The sequence below is a fragment of the Electrophorus electricus genome, chromosome 17, assembly GCF_013358815.1.
Source record: "Electrophorus electricus isolate fEleEle1 chromosome 17, fEleEle1.pri, whole genome shotgun sequence".
Lineage (NCBI taxonomy): Eukaryota > Metazoa > Chordata > Actinopteri > Gymnotiformes > Gymnotidae > Electrophorus > Electrophorus electricus.
The window spans coordinates 17,641,273-17,656,861 of NC_049551.1; the positions used below are offsets into that span (position 1 = coordinate 17,641,273).

The following is a 15,589-nucleotide window of genomic DNA, read 5'->3' on the forward strand; positions in this document are numbered from 1 at the left end:
TCATTTTCATGAAAATGTGAATGTTATGTCAGTATGCCTCAATGTTCTCAAATACTGAACTGAAGTAACTCATAACCTTTGACAAAGAGTACACATATCGGAAATCAGGTATTGCAATTGAAATTGTGATTAATATTAACAATGAACAATGAAACAGCAGCAACCCTCACATATTTAAGGATCTAGCATAACACAATACGAAGTTAATATCAGTTGCAGAATTACTTCCGAAAAACACTGTTTGCAAAAAGTCACTGACAATTTGAAATCACTATGCCTCATTTTCAAACCATTTCATGCACTCTTGAAAATTAAGAAAATGGCCTGAAAAACCCTTTAATTAAAAAAATAACTAAATATCACCTTAGTATTTATAATCAAATAAGGCTACATGTCTAGTCGGAATACAATAATCATAATAAAAAATCTATTCTTACTTCATAAAAGGCTGCGACGTGGAGAAGAGCTGAAGTGAAACAGAGCAATAGTATAGTAAGCACTGACCTCCATCATGGGAAACTGACAAATTGAACCACCGTAACCTGGCTGTATTCATCAGGACTCTCCATCAGGACTCTTCCTCTCCTTCAATTATTATTGTTTGAATTTGCATACGTGATTTTACAGAAGTGTGACTGCCATGTGAGGTTACAGAAGAGTGACTAGATGTAATAAATGAAAATATAACCCAGGATTTGTATTTAGGCCACAGGTTCTTTTTATCACTGTCAATAATACTGATTTCTCACCTGTAATGCAAATCAAATCAGAAAAATACCAGTATAATCTGGAATAACTCAATCAATGACTACCGCCCTGTTGCCCTCACATCAGTCGTGATGAAGTGCTTTGAAAAGCTAGTCAGAGACTTCATCACATCTTCACTGCCAGCCTCCATGGACCCACTGCAGTTTGCATACCGCCACAATCGCTCCACTGATGATGCAATTGCACATCTGCTCCACACCACACTGACCCACCTGGACAAAGGGAGGGGTAATTATGTTAAAATGCTGTTTGTCAACTACAGTTCATCATTTAACACTATCATCCCCTCCCTATTCACTACTAAGCTGGAGGCTCTAGGACTGCATACATCCCTGTGCGACTGGATCTCCAACTTCCTAACAGACAGACCACAATCAGTACGGGTGGGCAACTGCGCCTCATCCACCCTCACCCTCAGCACTGGAGCTCCTCAGGGTTGTGTCCTAAGCCCCCTGCTCTACTCACTGCACACCTACGTCTGCACAGCCACTTCCAGCTCCACCATCATTGTCAAGTTTGCTGACGACACCGTTGTCATGGGCCTGATCTCGGACAACGATGAGAGGGCCTACCTGGAGCAGATTAAACACCTGGAAAACTGGTGCCAGGAAAATAATCTCCTCCTAAACATCAATAAGACAAAGGAGCTGATCGTGGATTGCAGCAAGAAGCAGGAGCAGCACTACCAACCTGTGAGCATCAGTGGAACCACGGTGGAGAGAGTAGATAGTTTCAGGTACCTTGGTGTTCACATCAAGCAGGACCTGTCCTGGTCCCACATACCAACTCCCTGGCAAAGAAGGCTCGTCAGCATCTTTACCACCTCAGACACCTAAGAGACTTCAGACTGCCCTCCAAGGTACTGCGGAACTTCTACACTTGCACTATTGAGATCATACTCACGGGGAACATCACAGTCTGGTTTGGGAACAGCACCAAGCAGGACAGACAAGCACTCCAAGGGTGGTGCGTTCAGCAGAGTGCATCACTCATACTTCCTGACCTGCAGACCATCTACTACAGGCAGTGCCAGACCAAGGCCAGGAGGATTGTGAAGGACCTCACCCATCCCAACAATAGGCTCTTCTCTCTGTTGAGGTCAGGGAAGCACTTTCGCTCCCTGAAGACCAAGACAGAGAGATTGAAGAGGAGCTTCTTCCCACAGGCCATTCGGGCCCTGAATCAGGGAAACTGATAAACTGTGGGGACCACCACCATCATGTAACATATAACTGTAAATATGTTCAATTACAAGATGGAACTGTACATTATGTACATACATATATACATATCCATATATACATAGTACATTGTGTATATAAACATAATATACATATATTGTACATACATTGTTAATATATTTTGTATATATATATATAGATATATTTCTCTATGCACCCCTGTTTTTCTTTTTTCTCAGTTTGGACAGAGCACTCTCAACCATTTCACTGCGAGTTATACTGTGTATGACAAATGTGACAAATAAACCAAACTTGAAACTTGAAACTTGAAACAACACTACAATACAGATTTTGTACCCAACATATGAATCACACGAGAAACATTCCACCATATTTGGATCAACTTACTAATTAAGCAAGTGTTCTTAGGTAATTTCACCAATAGTGATATTTAAACTCTATGGGCTGTGATCAAGTGAATTATTTATTTAATTCATAATCATTCATGTACAACACACCCACATAGCCAGTGACAGGTACACTTCCCTCCACCAGTTTCTGCTTCACATAGAAAGAAAAAAAAAAGACATGTTTCTGCAATAATATCCTAAAAAAAATGTTCACCTTTTTTGTAACATGCTTAATATACACACTGAACACAAATGGTCTTCATCCCTAAAACAAAAAGGCCTTTGTTTGTTCAACAATGGAACAAAATTTCCACCTTTTGCCACAGGATGGCGCTATATATACATCTTCAGGAACAAGTAGATTGCTAACGTAAGATTAACTGTGCTATTTTTAACAAAGGCCTTCTTTCACAGCATGAATGAAGGCTTTTGACCGTGGTGGGTAAATAGATGAAGCAACTCACTGACTGCTCGGTAGTCTGATGCATCCAGTTACTGTGATACAGTTGGTAACATTTCTCTTCGATGTAAAAGGACAGTCATTCTCTTGTGCTTCTTAAGAGGAGTTTTAATAAGTTAAACTGTCTCATTGGATCAGAAGAGAGAGGGGCATGTCCAGACATTACTGTCAGTCATTATTCCCAAAACAGGTTGCATCATAACCTAGGCTCTTCTGCTGAACTCATGGGATCATTTTAAAGTGATGTACAGTGACTGATGGGTAAACTTTACCAACCACTATGATAAACCTTTTTCATTTCTTATGATTTGGATGCACACTTAAAATGTCTGAATTTCCTGTTTAGTCCACTGTGCAAAGACCTAAAGTTACTAGGGTGGACCTAGTGATTGCAGTGAACAAGTGAACGTCTTATTATTATTTTAGGCTCCATCCTTATGTTCTTTAATCAAAGCTCATTAACACCAAGAAGTCAACCAAAGTATGGCTCAAAATGCTATATAATTAACTATACCTTCACCATTATTTAAATCAGTCAAATTCTTTACCTTAGTCTTTTTAGAATAGATTGTTACCCATATACATAATGTATTCCTTTACACCTTATTAAGGACCAGAAGATAAATTGAAAGTCAATAATATGGTGATTAGGCTTTGGACATTGTACAATGAATTAAAAATATACTTCATCGAGCAATAACAATGTTACTAATAATGAGTTAAATTCAGAAGGGATTAATTAACTTCATGTGAATGGGATTATGCTAATTAGTTCCTGCAAGCTTTCATTAGGTATTATCCATATTAGCATTCTTGGGTGGCATATCATGTTAATGTCCTGTTAGGCTTTACAGCTCTAGAAGCCTTCTTAAATTCAACTCTGATATTTAGATCTGGACCGATCCCTGTTGAATGTCCATAACACATGCAATGGAAAAAATCAGTAAATCACATCTCCTCCATATGTGTGGTTATTTACTGTATTAAACTGGATGACACTCTACTTTAGCTTTCTTAACACTGGAATCTTATTAGGCTAACTGTATTTAAGACTCTGCTTTTTTGTGTTAAATATGTGAATGGATCCTTTAAGTATAAAACATGCATTTCTTTGGCATTTGGCTTTTATGTGTTCTGCCCAGTGGGGTGACGACATGTGATTATGTCTAGATGGGAGTAGAATGGCAATTGCTACCATTGACCCACAACTACTGATCTCCATCAGGTCCATTTCTAACTTTTCTATATGTGTATAATTAGATGGGAAACACACAGGAAGAATTGAGAGAATTGTACCATTGCAAATGAGTTCTACTTTGGTGACTCAATCACCTTTCAGGTTTTTTATGTTGACATTTTCTCCTGTGATCGGTTATCTGAGTCATTACAAGTACATCTTCAACACCAAGCTGTGGATCGACTCACCTCCTCCACAGGCACGTCTCTCTGCACCAGGTGACTGCTCTCCATGAGACACATTTTTGCACAGGTGCAGGAGAGGCAGCGATGAGTCTCCCCCTTGTTTCTCAGAATTCAGGGTTTGTGTCATCAGGCACGCAACCCCTCTAGTTTTCCCATACAACATGGTTTTGTGGTCTCACTTCTCTCTGGCAAAGTGAGAGCTGTTTAAGAAGAACAGGAAGAGGAACAGAATGGTCTCATAATCCAGTTATGGCACTTTTCTGGTTAGTGTTTAATTATCCACTGGAGTGTAGAGCGATGCTGTTGATTAAAGCAAGAAAACAATACTGCGGTTGGGTATCCTGACAGTCATCAGGATGTAATGATCAGTCATTGATCAGATGATTGTTTAACCTTCGACTAGCTCATCTCCTTGGCTGGATCTGCTACATAAGAGACTGTCACACATTCCCAGAATCTCCATTAAATGAGCTCATGGAGTATGGAGAGCCACGACTCTCTCTGTACTGTAGGGGCTTGGGCCACTTCATCACACACCAACAGGAACATTGTCTGATGTTTTCTAAAAATAATGTGCTTATTGTGCCTTGTGGAAGAATCAAACTAACAGATTAGTTCTTCATTAGCTTTAAGGATCAATTTTAAAGAATCTGCCACATTCACCAATTTTCTCAGTTTAATGGTGGTCAAAATATGTCATATATAACCACCACTACCGGCTGACCATCTATTCCCTAGTGACCAAGTGTACGTATCAAAATAAATGACATGCGTCTGTGTGAACCTTGCGTCATCACCACAGAACAGCCACCAGCGTTTTAAGACGCTTCCGTTACTTCTGAACGCAGGTAAAACATCGCGTGTGATATTACACCTCACACGAAAATACCTTCCCAAGCTAAACCCCACCCCAGTTATTTTTAAAAGGAACCTTTTAGCCTAAAACAACAACAAACGCCATTTGAGATATACTCCCAACTTAAGAACGTGAACAAATGTGAATAGTCACTTTTATTTAAACATTTTTAGACATTAAAAAAATTAAAGTGACAAGCTCATTTCAACGGATAATAAAATTCAAATAAAAACAAACGCTGTAGGTTTCCCATTTTTACTGAATATGTTATTGTAACGTGCTTGGCCCGAGTGTCGAAAGCCGAGGGGCAGGACGCACAGGCTCCAGCGACATGGACGAACATTCATTAACACATAAAGACAACGGCACTCACACGTGTTACAGACGAGGAACATGAACATGAAACGGTTAACATTAAACAAACACGATAAACACGGATACAGCTAACAATAACGAGAATAACATTTAAGGTTACCATTAACACGTTACGTGAACATTGACCAACACTCCACATACATTTAGACAAACAAGGTGCAGGTGTGTGCAGGTGTGGTTACAAACAACCCTCCCACTGCACGTGGCGGGTCAAACCACGTGGTTGCAGAGGCGAGCGTTCCGTGACGGTTAGGCCAGATCCACTTTACATATATTTGTAACTACACTTTTGGGTATTCAGTAATCAACTGAGCCATCAGCATTCAGCTGTGTGTACTCCTCAGGGGCTCAGAGATGTGTAGAAGCAGCAGTACAAATAAGTCCTAATAGAAGGTTTCAGCTCATGGATGAATTCTTTATGTACTGTGGCAGCAGGTCTACCAGAAATGGTCCGATTTTTGCAGTGAGCACGTCCATAGTAAACAGGATCTTTGTAACTTGGGCAAATGTTCTATACCTGCATTTGGGTTCCGTATCTAGGTATTGTTCTTATTTAGAAACAATAACAATAGGACTTATTTTGGTATCCACTAGGTTCATACAACCAATGGTACCAGACGGGGGCCCTCAGACAGACATAGTGTCTCGAGTATCCAGGATAGGCTCCAGAACTGGTCTGACAGGAAGCAAAACCCAGGAGGATAATAAGTACCAGTTGAGAGCCACCTGGAAGTCATTACTTTAGGCTGCCACATGATGACTCCAGTGGCACCAGTGAACAGGCGTTTTAACGAGAGGACAAATCTACAACAATATACATGCTAATCTAAATGATTGCCGTAAAGAAAAGAGTCAGTAGGCCATTCGCACATGACATAACCCATCTGAAAAGTCTACCTCTGGTGCACTGGTGCAAAGCTTCTGTCTGAAATACACTGACAAGAATGTCTCAAGAGACCCACTCAAGGTTTGAAGATTCACAGGCCACACCCATTCTAATGCATGCCTGTTTCCTGTCCAAAGATGATGTTTTTATGACAAAGCCCAGTTTTAAGATATGCAGATTAGCAATCTGGCAAACGGTCACAGTGTCAAACACAACGCATTTTGTTAAAAACAGAAAATTAGGGATATGTATCTGGCAGGTTTGGTTTTACAGGGATGAAAACATGTTTTGTACCTTTGTTTTGAATTTCTGCAGCCTCAGGTAAGCTTTAAAAAAATGCAGTTAAGATGCCTGTAGAATGTTCATGCAGCCTCCTGTATAAGCAACACAAATTACTGGTGTGTATGTTTGTCTGCCTTCCTGCCCTATTAAATTACGCTGCTATATTTAATCATTTATGGCTTTCCATGTTTTAATAAGAGAATAGATGTTACCATGAGATAGTGCACCTTTGTGAATGGATTCCCATAAAACCCCACAGACAAAAAGAGCCAAAAGAGAAAATTTTGCTTCTTTGTCAGTTGATAATTATCCACCTCATTTTCCACACAAAAAAGAAAAAGCTCTTTTCTATTTCTGTGCATGTCTTCCAAGGCAATGCACTTTCTTTTCCACCTTCTTTGAAATTCAATTACCCTTCAGGGACTCTGACGGCTCTCTGCAGGTCCATGGACTTACTTACTCATTTGCTCTTCAGTGCTAATTTTTATATTCTCAAATGAAACAGTTCTTCTATTTGTGGGTAAAGCAAATCTGGCATAAAACCATTGCTATTGTCAGTTTAGCCTCTCAAAAGTTTGGGTAACACGAAGGCTTCTGAGTTTCCTCTCTCTCTCTTTCATGGAATTGTATTCCACTATAGGGAGGAGCAGGTGACATGTTAAATTGAATCTCCATTTCTCTCTGTCGATTCTGATAACTCTCATTTAGCTGGGCACTTACGGCCAAATAGAATTGGACAGAGAGATGGAAGAGGAGGTTGAACAGGTTGATGGCAAAAACAAAACAACACCTAAATCTTATTATGACTGACAAATACAAATAAGCAGACATAACATGCCTCGTGTAACTTGTATAGTTAAGATGGAGTAATCAAATATACATCATCTGCAATGTGCTGTCATTACTCCACACACTTTCATTCTTGTTCTAAAAATGATGTTGACAGCCCAGCAGCTGTAAATTATGTGGAATTGATTAGGCTTTTTTATGTTTGTAATTCTAGTGAGCTGTAGGTTAAAGACAAGTGCTTGTCTATCTTGAACCATCCTGACTGGAGGATGATGAAGAGTTTGTCCATTTTGCACTTATTTAGCACAAGGACCCACATCAAGGCTGGCATGTGTTCAGTTTTTAGAACAGAGCTCATTTTCTCTATCACTTTATTGTAAGGAAAGATAAACATACTGAAAAAAAGCTATTAATTCTAGAAAAAGCATTTGTTTCCTGAACTTGTATCCAAAACTACAAATGTCTTAAAATATTTCATAATTTACAGTGAGATATTCCAAATAAACACTTAATAACTTTACTTTTTGCTAATTTAAAGTAGAACAATGGTAAAACAACAAATATTTGAAACTGTTCCCATATTTTCAGCACAGGCCATAGATAGATAGATAGATAGATAGATAGATAGATAGATAGATAGATAGATAGATAGATAGATAGATAGATAGATAGATAGATAGATAGATAGATAGATAGATAGATTTAAACCTATACATTCCAATAATTTATTGTGACAAAATTCATCACATTCCAGTCTTATGAATATTATTTAGGACAAAAGCTTTGAGTGTGAGGTATCTGTCGATTCCCACAGACCTCAGCCTCTGTTTTGGGGATGGATGCACCGTCGCCCCGGTGGACTGAGAGAAGGACCACGCACTGGCGCATGTGCCGCATCCTTCAGTGCGAAAGGGCACAGAATCCACAGAAATAGAGATGACGTTCTCGCTGAGTTTTTAAGCATAACCGATCATAAACCGATAGGTTTTCTCATTTTAACGTATTTTCACGCATACAAAACTTAAACAATGGATCCTCTTAACATGACAATGGATAACTTGAGCAGCAACTGGACTAACAGCTCTTTTCCGAACGAAACTAATGTTTTTTTAAACCAGTTTGTGCAGCCTGTGTGGCAGATTGTATTATGGGCGCTCGCGTACAGCACTATCGTCGTAGTATCTGTCGTTGGAAATATTACAGTTATTTGGATCATTTTAGCGCACAAACGGATGAGAACTGTGACCAACTATTTTCTGGTCAACCTTGCTTTCGCGGAGGCGTCAATGTCAGCATTCAATACCGTTATTAACTTCGTTTATGCCGTACATAACGAATGGTATTTCGGACTAGTATATTGTCGTTTTCACAACTTCTTTCCGATTGCCGCCGTTTTTGCAAGCATTTATTCAATGACAGCTATAGCTATGGACAGGTAAGCCTCGTAAGATGTATTTATTCGATGTGTCAGGGGAAAAATAACTTTTTGATAATTTCTGTACTGTATGTGAAAAGATTGCCTTAAATGTAATAACTGTCTTATTGTAGCAACAAATGAGTGATAATAAATAATTATTACTGTGGAGACTGTGTGGAATTAAAAATATTTGTAATAGTCCTACGTGCAATTCCTTGCAGAGCTGCAAAGATGAGTCTCCACTGGTCAGTAGTGTTTCCAGACGTACTTTCGATCACTGTGAGCATTAGATGTGAAGATACGACGTATATTGGTTGCAACATTTTGAAATCGCTTATGTAGATGTTAAGCACGTTAAAAAATTGTGATGTGATTAGTTTGATTTGGAAAACTGGTGGAAAACAGAGCTACAAATGTCGCCCTTCCAGACAGCAGCTTGTTGGGAGAGGAGCTACTGCCTGAGGTATGACTAGGAAATAATGTCATACATCTAACTGTAGTCCGAAAAATCCTCTAAACCAACCAAACAAACAAACAAACAACAATAACAACCAAAAAAAAAAAAAAAAAAAAACCCATAACAGTAATAATAACATAGATGATTTTGGAAAAGTAATTGTTTCTTATTTGTTTGTTGTTGTTAGAACAAAAGGATAAAGAAAGGTTACTGAAAAAGGAGTATAGGCTATAGTCTTAAACCATGTATTACCTCGGTTATGAATTTTTCAAATGGAGATTGAGGCAGTACTCTTTTCGGTTATCCATTATGTAGCCTTAATTGTTTAAGAAGAATGCATTCCTGTGATTGTTTCATCTACTAAATTGTTGCCTCCTGATTGCAATCTGAGGTAGGTGATCTGTGATACCTAATACATCTTAGCATGATACAATTTAAAAATAACCCTGAGTATAGATTACATCCAGGTCAAGTCATGGGGTCACTAGCACCAGAGCATAACCTATCCATCTTCATCTCCCTGAGACACAGGGCTCACATGACCAAACAGAGTGCCATAATGGCATCATTCAGGCCTCTGTAAACCTTCCTGCTTTGTTCTACAGGTATGTGGCCATCATACATCCTCTGCAACCACGTCTGAGCTCGGCTGAGACCAAGGGGGTGGTTGGGATGCTGTGGGTGCTGGCTCTGCTCCTGGCCTTCCCACAGTACCACTACTCCAGCACGGCACAGCTCCCCGGACGTGATGTCTGCTTCATCGACTGGCCTGAGTATGGAGTCTGGGACTTCCGGAAGATGTAAGTATGCATGTGGTTGCGGCTTCGCGTGGCCTCTTAGAGATGCGACCTTTTGTCGGGGGAATCCTCTTAAACCAGTGTCTTCAGTCTAAAAACTAAGACAGATAAACAAGGGTGTTTTACATATATGGGCCCAGTAGTTAAATTCATCTGACAACAGAACTTGGGACACTGAAGATGAAAGTTTTAAAATGTGTCATATTTTTGTGGTGTATGCAAAAAAAAAGCACAATAAATCTTTAATAAGATATTAAAAAGCAAAATATTTCACTCTATAACCCTTCAAGAGACAATAAAAGATGTAATCTGCATAAAATTAGATACATGTCAGACTGAGCGTTTTCAGTCATCCTTTCCCTCCCTAAGTACACACAAAGATTATACAACTATATAACACCAAAGTGGTTAATGAGTAGTGTCAGTCTTAAATTTGATTGTTTAAATATCTAAAATTATTTTGCCCTGCAGGTGTATATCTAACTCTGTAGGAATTTATTTAAGACTGGTGGATAATTGTATTTTTTTGTAAGATGAGACAAAAATAAAATTAATTGCATTATAAAAATGCCAGAATATTTTAAAACAGCAAGACTTTCCTGCAACTACATTAAAGCAAGAATTTAACTGGTGTGAATGTACAGGTTCATTACTAAAGCATCTCAGTAGCAATATTCAGGTGCTATTCATAGACACCAGACTCACTTCACTTCCTTGTGCTTAATTGGAGCACTTCTTCACCAGGGTCACTTTACTTCACTTGTGCTTAATTTGAGCACTTCTTCACCAGGGTCACTTCACCTCCTTGTGCTTAATTGGAGCACTTCTTCACCAGAGTCACTTCACTTCACTTGTGCTTAATTGGAGCACTTCTTCACTAGGGTCACTTCACTTCACTTGTGCTTAATTGGAGCACTTCTTCACCAGAGTCACTTCACTTCACTTCACTTGTGCTTAATTGGAGCACTTCTTCACTAGGGCCACTTCACTTCACTTGTGCTTAATTGGAGCACTTCTTCACCAGAGTCACTTCACTTCACTTGTGCTTAATTGGAGCACTTCTTCACCAGGGTCACTTCACCTCCTTGTGCTTAATTGGAGCACTTCTTCGGTTCACTCACTTTGCTATCTTGGTTGGGCTCGTGCACTTACAATGTTCATGCCAGGTGTCTGTGGAGAGAGACGTTATTTTGCAAACAGTTGAGCCATTTCCTATTTAATGTAATCAATCTTCCTCCTGGCTTAGACTGTCACTCCATCAGTAACCTGTCCTCTGCCATGAAATAGCTTATATTACTCAGGGCATCAGGCCATAGCTGTTGGGCCCACTCTTGTGGGAGTCTTCTGTGAGCTGGCTTCTTCTATAAGTTTGAAATAAAGCTAATCTATGAGACAGCATCCTGCATACAGCTCTGCTGTGAGAGATAAGCAGTCTTGATTAATAAACGCTGTCTCTCTCTTTCTACCTCTTTGCATATGTGTGTAAGAAAAAGAGGGAGAATGTATGTATAATGGTAAACTAAGTTCACATTTGTCTAATTTTAATAATGCAAAATATTTTTTTATGTTTGGTGGTGTAGTGGCATAAAAGCAAAGTCTTTTTTATTTTTGGGATGCTGGCATCATGGTGCTGTGAATGCTTTTACAGTAAGCATTTTCTAACCAGCATATATGCAATCAAGATTGGACTAAAGCCACTCACTTCTTTCTTCTAGGCAGATGCACATTTGCTGTTGGATATTTGAAATGGCGAGCAGGGTGTTGACTCTGAGCTTTGTCTCAGCATAAACGACTGAGCAAAGTACTTATATCATTTCCTACAGATACTCATTAATTTGAGAGCAAATTGAAAATTACAACTTGAAATAATCTTTGGAGAGTCTCATGAGGACAGCATTCTGAGAGCTATTCTATTTTCTCCCTCTGAATCTGTAGTGAAACGAGTGTGTTGGTAGATAATGTTGAGTTTCAATTCAGTTAGCATGCTGAAAGCTATCTTCAGAGACCCGCTGGGTGTACCTGAATCCTCTGAACTCACAGTTCATGAATGAGAAGGGCTCTAGGGCTCATCTTCAAGGATATATTTATGAGAAACACACAGAAGCTGCCAAAAGGTTACCTGTGTGTGGAGTCCAGGTGTGGACATCTGATGGTGTTTTCTTCTGTGATGGACGCTCTCTCATTTTTGCTCTTTTTTCTTCCTCTCTCACATCCTTCTGTCTCATGTAACACAGGTACTATGTCTGTGTGGTTGTGCTTATCTACTTCCTGCCTCTGCTGGTCATGGGTTGTGCATATCTGGTGGTGGGACGCACCTTGTGGGCGAGCGAGATACCGGGAGACTCCTCAGACCGTTACCGAGAGCAGCTCGCTGCCAAGCGGAAGGTGCTGGGATTTATCTCTTCAAAAGATGCACACTTCATATTTAGTGGTTTACAACTTGCTTTGGATGATAATCACTTCTCATTTCAGAGTTCAAAGGCAGAGATCGTCAACCTTTGACGATTTGTGAGCTAAACTCTCTCGTTTAATATCAGATTTAAAGAGTCCCGATCAGCACAATGTCTGCCTTACTAAGCAGGGAACCTTTAGAAAATTATAAAGGATATCTCAGAAACACTTTTCTTGTGTTACTGTTATACTATATAATACTATTTGATACATATATTTAGAAATGGCGACATATATTTAGGTTTATGATTACAGAGTTAAATTAGACGCTTGAACGTTGAAGTGCTTGAACATTGTAATATATTGTTAATTTCTTTAATAGGTATTTTTGAAACCTCAGTTATGTTAAATTAATTTATGCCTAGTAAAAAATAGATTATTTGCATTGTATGATGTGATCTGAGCACATTTTATCTGGGTGCACTCTGATTATTCTTACACGCTGCAGACCAACATTCACTGTGATTTGCTGAATCACAGTGCTCATATGATACAATAAAGGGAAATAATTTTAGTAAAAATAATAAAGACTAATCTTAAAGCAGGTCTCATCAAGTGGTCTTCTGCATGTCACAAAGCATATTACAATTATAGCAGTATAATAATATAGTAATATAATATTTATCTCCAAACCGTGCAGCCTCATTCCTCTTCCTTTGTTGGCGTTCTTCTCTCAGGTGGTGAAAATGATGATCATTGTGGTGTGCACCTTTGCTGTGTGCTGGATGCCTTTTCACATCTACTTCCTGGTGCATGAGTACTTCCCGCACCTATTTGAGGAGCGTTTTATCCAGCAGGTCTATCTGGGAATAATGTGGTTGGCTATGAGCTCCACCATGTACAACCCCATCATCTACTGCCTCCTTAATGACAGGTACCAACAACTGCAAAGAAATACATACTTTTTCATGCATTTTACAATAACAGTACAAGTGAAGTATTACAGCAGTGTATACCATAGCACTGTAGGCCTGGCCACTATGTTCCTGGCATGTTCCTGGCAGGTTTCGGGCAGGATTCCAGCAAGTATTTTTCTGGTGTCCTTGCACCCCTGAGGGCTCCTACGAAGGGCTGGAACTCAAGTCAGCTACCTACCTGCAGACCCAGGTCAGCATCTACCGCACTAGCCGCATGGAAACCACTGTTTCCACGGTGATGCCACCTGGAGAAGGAGAACCTCAGGTGAACCAAACTCGGTTCTCAGTAGAGTTCACTTCAAACGCCTCCTCCAAAAGTTTGTGAAAGATGCTGTCTGAGTTCTCCCACCTCTGGGGCTCATGCTGAGGTACATGCATGCATTCTGCTGTGTCACAGTAACACTCTTATTTGCATCACTACGATCCTTGAATATATCACTGCAAAAGAAGCTCTGGCATTTCCTAATTTTGCAGTCCAAGAGAATGATATATGCCTTCTTTTTAATGTCTTCTTCATTTATAAGCCAATGTATGCAGTTGTGTCAGAGCCATTCTGAACATAGTGTAGGGCTGGACTCTCACATACTAGCATGCTGTGCAGACACACAGAGGGGCTGACTAGGTAGTGCCCTTTTATGTAACCCCTCACAGTATATTCCTGCACTCAACAGTCCACTGGGCTTGTGTAGAGTGCTGTCCTTGGCAACGGCTGCTCAGTTGTCCATCAGGGTTTCTGGCACTGACTAGGGAGAGCAAAGGCAAAGATATGGAATGTTTTGTACCTTTTCTTTCAGATTATCAGCCTGAAAGTGTAAATGCATTGAATAGCAACTGTCTACATAGTGGGACCCCCAGTCAAGGTATATATAGTACAGTAACAAAGACTGAAACAACGTGTCATCTTCTAAGATATCATTGTGTCAGTGTTTACACTGCCATACAGTGTACATATGTACATATGATAGAAAAATCAACATATATTTGCATGTGTTTTACACTAAAACAAAGAAGTAGTCATAGAGGCAAACAGGAAACATTAAATTGGTCATTTCTGTAAGTAATGAGCGCCATTGTTCCACGTACTAACAGTACTGCACACAAATTGCTGCATTGTGTGCTAATAGTAATACTGCAGATTAATTGATATCTTAGGGGACTGCAATTAAGAGAAAATGATTCATTTTACAGCACATTAATGAGATGTGTAGTCACAGTGTAATATGAGAACTGAAGATTACAATAGGAACTCGTTTGATAAGAGTATGCATATGCATGCATATGTTCAGAGCTTCAGACATCCATATACATGTTCTCATTCAAGGGACCACAACAGAATCTAATTACACTGTATGTTGCTGAATTCCCTCGTTATCTGCTTCATGCCATGCTCTTCTGTGCTTTGCGTGTTTTCTCCCGAAACTGTATGTGTGTGTATAAAAGCAGTACTTGTTTTTAGTGGGCTGTCATGTGTGCTTGCTCCCCCCCCCCCCCCCCCCCCCCAGCTGTGAGGGCACAAATTGTAGGTCCCCCTCCCTTTGGTAGGCACGTGTGAGCATGTCTTTGATGTCTACAGCAGGACAAAACACCAACATCAGAACGTCACACCCTTTGAACTGCTCAACAGCTGCAGCGCCACCAGATCCTCCATCATAAGGAGCTTTTGAGTTCTCTTGTTGGCCACATACTCAACTATCTGGACACTGATTGGTTCTGTTTGCTTCAGATAAAAACAGCAGGACATCAGCTATGCCTATATTGTACTACCCAGAAAGCATGGATGCCAGAGTTCACTGAAGTGGGCATAGTTTGTGTGGCTAGGACAATTTGTCTTGTGCTTCTTCTTTTGTTTATGCTATGTTCTCTCTAAAATGCCAAAAGAGTATTTAGTTCTGAAGAAGAATCCTGTTATGACAAATGGAAATGTGATGTTTAGGAGATCTCATCTGTGAGGTACACAGGGAAGTTTAGGATATCTCGTCTGTGAGGTACACAGTGAGGTTTAGGATATCTCATCTGTGAGGTACACAGTGAGGTTTTAATGTGCTGCAGATGTTGTATAGAATAACTTTTCAAATTATTCAAGCTGATATTGTGTGTTTATTTTATGGGTGTTATCTATTA

General features: G+C 39.7%; 1 protein-coding gene across 1 annotated transcript; it reads left to right on the top strand.

Annotated features, from left to right (window-relative positions):
- Positions 1-8,457: 8,457 nt before the first annotated feature.
- tacr1b (tachykinin receptor 1b) lies at positions 8,458-13,793 on the top strand. Its single transcript, XM_027021152.2, has 5 exons — positions 8,458-8,864; positions 9,909-10,103; positions 12,335-12,485; positions 13,229-13,425; positions 13,556-13,793. The coding sequence occupies exons 1-5, from the start codon at positions 8,458-8,460 to the stop codon at positions 13,791-13,793; spliced, it is 1,188 nt and encodes a 395-aa protein (XP_026876953.2).
- The last annotated feature ends 1,796 nt before the right edge of the window (positions 13,794-15,589 follow it).

Coding starts and splice junctions, on each gene's coding strand:
- tacr1b (XM_027021152.2), top strand. CDS start 8,458: ATGGATCCTCTTAACATGACAATGGATAACTTGAGCAGCAACTGGACT. Junction 8,865..9,908: donor ACAGCTATAGCTATGGACAG/GTAAGCCTCGTA, acceptor TTTGTTCTACAG/GTATGTGGCCATCATACATC. Junction 13,426..13,555: donor TACTGCCTCCTTAATGACAG/GTACCAACAACT, acceptor TGTTCCTGGCAG/GTTTCGGGCAGGATTCCAGC.